At 42.9% G+C, this 10782-nt stretch overlaps 1 protein-coding gene across 3 annotated transcripts; it reads left to right on the top strand.

Moving 5' to 3' along the window:
- The first annotated feature begins 604 nt into the window (after nt 1-604).
- Nucleotides 605-10191, top strand: CNR2 (cannabinoid receptor 2). 3 transcript variants are annotated; one of them, XM_088671096.1, is made up of 3 exons: nt 605-729; nt 4786-4865; nt 8879-10191. In XM_088671096.1, the coding sequence occupies exon 3, from the start codon at nt 8951-8953 to the stop codon at nt 10058-10060; it is 1110 nt and encodes a 369-aa protein (XP_088527222.1). In that variant the 5' UTR covers nt 605-729; nt 4786-4865; nt 8879-8950; the 3' UTR covers nt 10061-10191. The 3 variants fall into 3 exon arrangements, with proteins under 3 accessions (XP_088527222.1, XP_034975281.2, XP_034975280.2); XM_035119390.3 differs by having other exon boundaries at nt 4786-4892; XM_035119389.3 differs by having other exon boundaries at nt 611-729; nt 4813-4892.
- The last annotated feature ends 591 nt before the right edge of the window (nt 10192-10782 follow it).

Raw genomic sequence — 10782 nt, 5'->3', positions numbered from 1 at the left:
GAATAGGTGTGGACAAGCGCAGAATGCTCACAGTTTTTTTTCTGAGGAGAGTACATATATACATATACATACATTCAAGTTGCTGCAGATAGGTAGGGAACTAGAATTGAGAATGGAAATGGATAGTTTAATCCATCCCTATACAATGGTTAGATAATGCTGATCATGGGCTCATGAAATCTTCCAAATGCAGCAATCTCCCTGCCTGCCTTCCTACCTACACAGACACACCACAAGAGTTTAACCACACCGCTGAGCTCTTAGCAAAGAGGTAACTGAGCGCATTCTTTGGCTGAAAGGCTCCTGCACAAGTCAGAGATGGAGAAGTAATAAATACTTCCCTGCTCTGGCTTCCAACTTAAAACACTTCTTGCAGCTCGGAGGATAATGTAACTCTGGAAGGTGATCTACAACTGAGGTTGACTGGAGTGCTGATTAAACAGAAAGGAGGGTTTCTTCCCCCATGCTTTTTCCAAGAAGGAAGCATTTCTACTTAGGAGAGGAGGGTGAACCTTGGCCAATTACCACCCAGTCAGGAATGGATGCCCTGGGAGAGCCAATGAGTACAAGAGGCGTGGGGTGTGCAGTGCCCAGTTGCTGAAGGACATAAGGAACCCAGGCGGTGGAATGGAGAGGACCTCAGAAAGCATCCAGACCAGGGCATCCCATCTATAGCCACCTGGAGCTTTGATCTGCTATCCAAAGGGTCCAGCATTCTTGGGAGAAAAGGTACTTGCAAGATGAAAGTGTTTACTGACTCTGATTTATGTTTATTCATTTATAGTAGCCTAACTAGTGGCTGGTGCTGTGGGTTAAACCACAGAGCCTAGGGCTTGCTGATCAGAAGGTCGGCAGTTCGAATCTCCGCAACGGGGTGAGCTCCCGTTGCTCAGTTCCTGCTCCTGCCAACCTAGCAGTTCGAAAGCACGTCAAAATGCAAGTAGATAAATAGGTACCACTCCAAACAGGAAGGTAAACGGCATTTCCGTACGCTGCTCTGGTTCGCCAGAAGCGGCTTTGTCATGCTGGCCACATGACCTGGAAGCTGTACGCCGGCTCCCTTGGCCAATAACACGAGATGAGCGCCGCAACCCCAGAGTCGGTCACAACTGAACCTAATGGTAGGGGCCCTTTACCTTTACCTTTAAGTACATGTAACGGCATTTGTGGAGATGTGTCCCTGTTGCCTCATTGACTGCTTTGGTTCTCCCCCCTCCCTCCGTTCCTTCTGCTGCCTTCCCTATCTGAAATGTAGATTGGAATCTCCTTGGGGCACGGCCTTTTCCTTTTGGAAAGTGCCATGTGCATCAATAACATTGCATAAATCATTTGCCTGTTTCTTTGAATTATTTGGCTTACACTTAAAATAAGCCAAGTGCTGCATAGAGAGATGTTCAACAATTAGCTGGGCAGTGTTTAACATATGTGATGATGATGATGATGATGATGATGATGATGATGATGATGATGATAGGGAACTGTGGGGAGACAGACTGTATTTACTTTCTTAAAAAAGAAACTGCAGTTGCAATTCTATATGTGCTTACCTCGGAGTAAGCCCCATTGATCGATGAGGGTCAGTTGTGGGGGAGTGAGAAATGTTCCTATTTTCATCTGAGGAATGTTGGAGAGTATGAAACCAGGCTGAAAGCCTCCATGGTAGAGTGGGATATATAAATTATAATAAACATGAACTGGAACTACAGTTTAAGTGTGCTTCTGGCAAGTTTCCCTTAGTTATAACAAGCAGGGCTTCTTTGAAGATACTTTATTAATGATGCTAGTCAACGCTCCACAAATGAACAACACATGAGTCTTCTCACAGCCTAGAAGTTGGACAGATCCTACAAAGAGAGACCTCTTGTCAAAAACATCTTTCCAGGTATCCAGGTAAAGGTTATGCAGATCTGGTTTTCAGAAAATTGAAATCTTGGCTATGTGGAATACAGCTATGAAAACCAGATTGGGGAGGGGAGGGAGAGAGAGAGGACCCCCCCCTCATTTATTCAGCACAGAAGTCTAAAAGTTTAAAAACGCAAATACCGTAGCAGTCAGGAACTGCTTGTGGCAAATCACTGAACTTCAAGAGGCACCCATTTCAGTGTGTCTGCACTGTGTTGACTTCACCCATCTGTTTTATTCACTGAGCCTTCATTGAGCTCTTGTATCCTTGGCTATTGTTTGGTCCTACCTCCCTATTTGTCATTTGGTTCTGACTTGCTCTTTACTTCTGGCTTGCTTCTTGATGCTCTCTTTACAAGAGTTATGAGCTACAATTCAGATTCCTACAGTTGAATAGATACCTGCGAGCACTCCAACAGGGAATAGAGCAGGGGATACCCAATGTGAAACATCCCCAAATATGAGGCTTGTTTTAGTTTCAACATTTATGATAACCTGGGTAGGCATGAAGCTATAGCTTCAACTTGACATGTTTATAATCCCCAAATGTTATGAGGAAAATCAGTGCAAACTTTAAGGATGGACAAACCTGAGAATTTCATATTCTCTCTGCTTCTCATTTTTCCTCATTAATTTGCATTTATAAAGTAAGCATTTTAGAGTGAATTTCTCCTAAACATTTTGATCTGGATTTTTTCCACACACTCACACCCACACATATATGCAAAGCAATTTGCCCTATTACAGATTCTGTAATCTATTACAGAAGCTCTTCGCAGTACAGGACATTTTTGTGGGAGAAACTAGCCTGCTCCTCTCTTCAGCTCCTTCCCCAGACCTGGTGCCCCCACTGGGCATTTTCAGGCAGCTGGGACCTTTCCATCTTTCCCCCTCAGGTCTAACAAGCATTCTGCAGCCAAACTCATCCATATGATGCCCCTCTTCTCAAATCCCTCAACTGGCTTTCTCTTCTTAACTTGAGGTACCACTTTAGCCAATGGGGTCACCTGCTGCCGCTGCGCCACCAGCGCATGATTTCTATTCTCAGAAATCTCAGAAAGAACTGAGGTAAAGTTCTTAACCCGAGGTACTAATTCCGGGTTAGCGGAGTCCATAACCTGAAGTGTTTGTAACCCGAGGTGTTTGTAACCTGAGGTACCACTGTACATTGCTGCAAATCTTTCCGGATTCTCTCACAATATGTTGCTGTTATCTCTTTCTGCTCTGTGTACACAGCTGCACTTGCTGACTTGTCCTCTCTTTTCCACTCCAAAAAGGCATGAGATAAGAACCATGTTCTCTTCAGCTAATAAGCAATCCTTCTTCTTAATACAACTGAGACCGTAAACCTGTCATTTTTATAACCAGTCTTGTTCTTTTCCCACGATGCTCCAGTTCCTGGATTCCTCTGTTCTGTTCCTGTTTTCCCCCCAGTGAAAAACATTGACAGGGTTTTAGGTGTGCTTTCACCTCATCACCTGAGGATCCCTGCCAGCTTCTAGATTTTGCACCCAAAGTGGCACAGACCTACCACAAGCATGCCACCATGCTCACCTTCTAAGATTTGACTTAAGGAAAATGGGTGCGTGGCCCAAGATATGTGGAAAACATCCAGCTGGTATGTGTAAGTGCATTGCTTAATGGCAGCATAATCAGGTGTACATCTCACAGCCCAAACCATAAAGAGAATGCCCATCTCAACTCATCTCATCTCATCTGCCCATCTTCTTACATCCAGTCCAGGGGACAGCATTGCCTATCAGCTTTCTCCTCCTCTCAGGCTGGGTATACACCATACATTTAAATCACCCCCAAAAGAAAGCTTTCTGGCAACTGTAGTTTGTTAACAGTTTGGGGAATTGTAGCTCTGGGGGGGGGAACTACAGTTCCCAAGATTCCTTTTGGGGAGGCGGGTTGTGCTTTAAATGTACATGGATTAAAGACCCATCACTGGAAAGGCACTAAGTGCACAGTAAACAGGAGTGTGAACATAGCCCAAAATTCCAGACAGCTATCTTCATGAGATTGGCATTGATAAGAAATATGCTCAAATGTCCGTTACTGGCAGAATCATTGCTGTTGCCTCTAATGTGCCTATCTGTTTGTTTGCTTTTCAGTCCTGCTCTTCATTAGGGAACAACAGGTTTTTGCAGGGTTTCAAAGAGGGCTAGTGTCAGGTGTCTGATGATGCTCCAACATGCCAGCAAGGGCCCACTGCTGACCCCCTGACCCTGCTTCCTCCTCCTCTTCATTCACCTGTCGTTTCTAAAGTGTGCAAGATCAGGGAGAAAGAGTAACAGCCTCCATTTCCCTTGCTTTCTCTGTCTGGGCAGTGGTGCAGACTGGGTCCAGAGGAAGAGGGTAACAAGGGGGACAACCCAGGAGGAGGGTTCACTGAGATCATCTTGCCCAAGGGCTCCCCAAATTCTGGAGCTGATGCAGCTCCAACACCTCCTTGAGAAGTGAGACAACAGTGGGACAAATGAAATTAGTGTGAGTGTCACAAACAATAGTGCTCTTTGCAAACAACTTTGAGCTCTTTTTACAACATCGCTCACATTTTCTGGTGGTGGCAATTGTTAACACAGAGATCTCTGCCCCACAAGCCCCTTTGCGGTGGCAGCCTTTGGAGAGCTGTTCCGTTCCTGCTACCTGCTCTCCTGTCAGAGCTGATGCTTGCCTGCTTTCCTTCCATTTCAAAGGTCGCACAGAGAAAGCCAGGCACAGGCTCCTGGAAAGTCCCAGTGCAGATCAAGCCAGCGCTGAATCTCACATGTTCTTCTTTTTTCCACTACATCCCTCTACTCTCAGACATGCCATGATTCAGCTTTTGCAGGCTTCCGTGGTTCTTCTCTTGCAATGGCTGTTTCTTTGTGGTTTTAGCTCTCCGGACATCTGTTCTTCCCACAGACTCTCGCGGAGATCAACATTCGAGCTGAATTTGTGCAACTCTTTCAGATCAGGTGAGGAAATTGCAAGAAGTCAGCCAGGTAGGTCCTTCCCAAAATTTCATTTTACAGCTCTGATGATGACAATCCTGCATTTGAAATTTGTAGTTGGAAGCAAGGAGTAAAAGGCTCTTTTGATTATTATTTTTACATGAAAAGTGTTTGAATACAGTAAAACCAACATTAAAACCTTATGAAGAAAATTGCATTTGATAATTGCACATGTATCTGAGACGCTGCAGAGTACAGTGCACTGCTTTTGAGAGCCTTTCTAAATAATCCAGAATGTGCAGTAATTCATTGCAAGAGAGTGAGATGTAATTGAGAGAAAATCTCAGGGATCTCAATAGGTCTTTAAGGCCTTTTTTGAAAGTTACACTAAATTGTGGTTTAGCTTTATATGAACAAGCCTGCTCAAGCTTGAGGTGTGCTCCAAGGGAGAACACTCAGAATGTACTGGAGTAAGAGAACAAAAACGCCTGCTTTCAATTTTAAATTAATGACAGTTCTCTGTCAGAATCCATGGAATAGGGGTTATCTTAAATCAGGAGTGGCTAAACTCTGACCCTCCAGATGTTGCGTTCCTTAACTACATCTCCTGTCATCCCTGACTATTGGCAATGTTGGCTGGGGCAGATGGAAGTTTGAATCCAACAACATTTGGAAAGCCACAGGTTCTCCATCCTGGTTCAAACTACAGTTAGCTCAAACAAAGCAGGAGCAAACCATGGTTTGTGATGCTCGTTTGTTCACTAACCAGAGTGCACACAATCCAGAGTTGGGACATAATGAGGAACTCTGGTTAGTTTAACATGCTTCTGATCTACTGACCATGCAGGAGGAGAGAGTGTGAGGTAAGGAACATACATGTTTTGAGGCTCAGGCAAGCTTGTTCATTTAATACTAAAACATAGTTGGGCATTATTCCTGAATCAGCCCACTGTTTTTAAAATGCTCGCTAACGTTATCTCTCATTGGGTGGGATTGTAAAGAGTGGAACAGCTCATTAGCAGAAATGCTGAAAATGGCAGGCCTTTATCAAATTCTTATCTTCTGTAATGTAGAAGGCTGTGTACACATGACACCTTTAAAGCACATTTGAAGCACATTAATTCCCTCAAAGAATTCTGGGCTTTGTAGCTTGTTAAGGGTTGCTGGGAATTGAAACTATATGAGGGGTGAATTACAGCACCCAGAGTTCTTTGTGGTGGTGGTGGGGTGTCTTGTTTTGAATGTGCTTTAAATGTATATAGTGAATGCAGCCTTACTTCTCTTTGTTCTATCACCTTTGCATTTCACCTTTGCAAATTGTTGGAGGACGGACAATGAACAACATGATGTCAGAACATGGGATTTCAGCTGCAGGCCCCACAGTTTTTTGCAAAGTGTCATACTACCCTATGCAAGGTCCTCTCTCCTAATTAGAAAGAAAGTGAATAGATGTTGATGTGTTAAAATGGAGCTTTGCTCTCAATATTTTCTCTCTTAAAGTGGCTAGCAAGAGACTCCTGAGAAGCTCAGAAGCAAGGGATAGCCATATCCTGTTGTTTGCCTCTAAGAGCCAGGAACATAGCTGCCAAGTTATCCCTTTTTTACAGGGATTTTCCCTTATGCTGAATAGGCTTCCTCGCGAGAAAAGGGAAAACTTGGCAGCTATGGCCAGGAACTGTACCTATACTTAGGGATGGAAGAGGAATTCAATTCAGTTCACAATTCAGTTCACATTTGAAGCTGAATCTAGCAAATTCGCACTTTCCAAAACAATATGAGAACCGAAACACAGCCATCATTTGGAATTCACACTTACCTGAATTTTGCAATGCACTTCTCCAACCAATGTTTTATAAAGCGAGTATGTTAAGGGAAAGTGCGCATAGAAATGAATGTGTTAGTGAAAATAGCATACCACAATACATTATATTAGGAGAAATTGCTCACCGAAAGGGTGTAAATTTGTCGCAACTACATGGGAAAAGGTGTTATTAGGAGAGATTTACACTAAAATGCTGAATAATTTTCTTGAGGATTTTTTTTAAAAAAATCACATATTGCTACAAGAATGTGGAGAACTGAATATAAGATTGAAAACAAAAATAGACAGATTGAAAACAAAGATTGAAAACAAAAATAGACAGAGCCTTCCTTCCCTAGCTATGTTGCCTTTGAGTGTGGAGGTTTCCTTTAGCTGTCATGACTGGATGTTCCAAGGAGTTATGTCAGGTAGCCCAGGTTCTCAAAAATCCAAAGCACAGACCAGAATCTATCCAGAACACTGTGTGCTTGTGCTGAAGCAAACATTAGAAAACAGGAGATAGCAAAAGCAGGTGTGGTTCTGTGAGAAAGCTGTGGAGGCAAGAGGTTACAGGGAACGCCATGTAGTTTCGGACCCTAACGCAGGGCTTGGAATTAGGCTTCAAAGCTCATTTAATTTAGCTCTATTAGTAGCATCAAAGGCTGCCTAACTTCTCTTTGCTACATTCCCCCCCCCCCTCAAAGGGCTTCTAAGGGTGTTCTAGTTAAAGAAGTATGCTTGTGAAAACAGGAAACATAACGGAAACAACTTCCTCTTTAGAAAGAAAACACCTTTTAGCACTTCTGCTTCTATTATATCATTGTTTTGGTTTTCCCATTGGCTGCTTTAAACACAGGAACACAGAGTATGTCGCACGCTGCTAGCTTTAACTGCGCAAACAGTTCGGTACATAATGTCATGTTCATGCACTCAACCTTAATAAATAACTTGCAGTTTTGCATAACCATGCATCTGCAGGACTGGTATAATTAAACATATAAATGAAATGTATATCTTGTTTTTAATTTATAAAGACAGTGTAGATGCTCCAGTATGGTGCATGAAAAGATGAAAAGGCTTTGCTTCCTGCATGTTCTTAAAAGGCTACAGTGCTACACCTGTGCTTGTGGAGGAGTGGGACACTTCCAGACAACCTTGTTACTGACCATTCATTCTTCCTTTTTCTTTTAACAAAATGTATATACCACTTACTAGAGCAAAAGACCTCTAAGCAATTTACATGATGGTATAGAATGTTTATTGAAAATAAAACAAACAGTTACATAATTCTTAAAAAAACATTAACATACAAAAACCAGGAAGCATCCAATGGCGTAAAGAAAAAGAAGAAATGTATTGCAAAGATGCTGGATAGGATGGTTATTTTATCGTTTAATTAGCTGTTTTGGCTCAGGTACCTTTTGAAAGTGTTACTAGTTTCTTTACAAACTGCTTAAAATTCTCCATTTCAAAGATCTTGCAGGAAAACAGTGCCTCGGGATGAGTTTTGAGCAGTTTGTAAAACATAAAGGCTGGCAACATCAACCCCGCCATGTGGAAATCCCTTGCAGATGACCACAGTGCCTAGAGACAGACAGTTGGGCCATGTATCCACAGTAGTGACCAGAGGAGGAATGACCACTGGGAGGAGTGCAGAGAGAAGAAATGCCATGGTGCGTCTCCAGCAGCACAACCGAATGCCTTCATTTGCCCCAGCTGCAACAAAATATGTCTCTCCTGTATCAGTTTCAGCGGACACTATAACTCTCCAACAGTTTGACTTCACCCTCAAAGGCGCACTCCTCCACTGTCTCCCAAGCCAGCTGTCAACTTAAAAGGAAACAAAGAAGCCTTTGAGCCAAAACATGCTGGGCTAATTGAATAATAAAATAGACATCCTCTCCAGCATCTTCAAGATACATTTCTCCTTTTGCAGTAAGGCCTAATAGAAGAAAAGAATATGATTGAGTAAATTTTGTGCAATTCTTAAAAATGCAGTTTTGCATTTTAAAAAATGAAGAAAATGAAATGAAATGAAATGCAGTATATAGTAAAACGAGGAAGGAAGGAAGGAAGGAATCAATCAATCAATCAATCAAGGAAACTATGCTGCTAAAAAGGGGAGGAGGGTTGCAGATAGAACTTAGTGAATCCAGGCTGCAGTTGAGCAGAACACATTGATGGCATTTGTACACTATTATATATTTAAGTTCTCTCATTTCCAACTCTTTTGCAGTTGCACCACAAATACTACAAAAGAAGACAACGCCTTTCTGAAGAAAGCTTGCTCACTCTTGAGTTCACCAGCATGGAGAATTGCAAGAACACCACAGCCGACACCTCTCAATGCAGCTCCAGTGCAACGCCCATGGAATGCTACATGGTACTTGACAATTCAGCTCAGACTGTCATTGCTGTGCTCTGTTGCAGCGTTGGGAGCCTTTGTATCTTGGAGAACTGTTTGGTGCTATACCTCATATTTTCTTCCCCCAAGATCCGGAACAAGCCTTCCTACCTCTTCATTAGCAGCCTGGCTTTGGCAGACACGCTAGCCAGCATTATATTTGTCTGCAGCTTTGTTAACTTCCATGTTTTCAATAAGATTGATTCATCGAAGGACATCTTCTTGCTAAAACTGGGAGGGGTCAACACGTCTTTCACAGCTTCCCTCGGCAGCCTGCTGCTGATGGCCTTCGACCGGTACATCTGTATCCTCAGGCCGACAGAGTACAAAGTCCTTGTCACAAGCAGAAGAGCTGTGGTGGCCCTGGTGATGCTGTGGATCACCATCATGCTAATTGCTTTCCTGCCGTTGCTGGGATGGAACTGTTGCCGCCTGAGCTCCCCCTGCTCTGAGCTGTTTCCTTTTGTCGACAACAAATATCTCTCAACCTGGATTGCCTTGGTGGCCATCCTTCTGGCATCTATTGTCTATGCCTACATGAATGTTCTTTGGAAGGCCCGCAAGCATGGGGTGTACATGGAAAAGTACCACATTCAAACAGGCCAGCAGAACACAAAGGTGAGACTAGATATCACGCTTGCCAAGACCTTAGTGATTGTCCTGGTGGTTCTTGTGATGTGCTGGTCACCAGCCTTGGCTCTCATGACTTACAGCATCTTTGCCGAACTAGACGACTCCATGAAGCAAGCGTTTGCCTTCTGCAGTACTCTCTGTCTGGTGAACTCTATGGTGAACCCCGCTATCTACGCCCTACGGAGTAGGGAGTTGTGCTCCTCCCTGAAAAGAGTCTGCTCCTGTTTTGGAAGACTGCTGGGTGTATCTGAGAGCAACCCAGAAGTGGAGAGCACTCAGAAGTCCTGCCCAATCGAAACCATTTGCGATGAATTTGTCACCGGAACAGGGGCAGAACTGATGAAGGTCTGCACTCCAAATGGTGTCAAGACTTATACATAGAAACTGATGTTTTATGCTTTGTTTGAAGGGACTCTAGAGCTTATTTTCTACATGAGTTCAACTTGCCCTTTGAGTATGGCAGCAGTTTTTTTTTATTGCAATGATTTCCCAGTTTATAGATCGCAGGAACAATTCCATACAAACCATCAAATCACCAACAATGGATGTCAAGGACAAACAGTATGAAACCAGGGCCATTAAAGTGGTCCACCAAGTCTGACCATTTGCAACAACAGGGTGGCATCTGGAGAGTTTATTTGTTATTTAATAAAAAGCAAACACTGTGCAAACACAAACTCCAATTATCGTGGGCCAGGATTGGACACACTCAGGGCTACTCAGATGGACTAACATATTGATGTGTATTTTACGCTTTGTTAAAGTTGTTTTTAAGTTCTTTTTGGTTGATGTTTTATATTTGTTGTTAGCCGCCCTGAGCCCAGTTTCTAAACCAGGAAGGGCGGGGTATAAATAAAAATTTATTATTATTTATTATTATTATATTAATGTGGCAGAGCAGAAAAAGGTAGAATGTGACACTTTGGGAGCTGACCTTAGCTGAAGAGAGTTTGGGAGGCTAATACACAAATAAAGAAATACGGGTGCAAAAATTGGCTTCCTAAGAATCTCTGCTTTCATTTTGTGTAGATTTATTTAATTAATAACAGGTATCTAGTCCTTATGACTGAAAAAATTATGCTCAGCAGTATGTGATAAATTTG

Source organism: Zootoca vivipara, chromosome 6 (genome assembly GCF_965207765.1).
Source record: "Zootoca vivipara chromosome 6, rZooViv2.hap1.1, whole genome shotgun sequence".
Taxonomy (NCBI): domain Eukaryota; kingdom Metazoa; phylum Chordata; class Lepidosauria; order Squamata; family Lacertidae; genus Zootoca; species Zootoca vivipara.
Note: the sequence above shows the minus strand (reverse complement) of the source record. Positions and strands in the feature narration are given on the sequence as shown.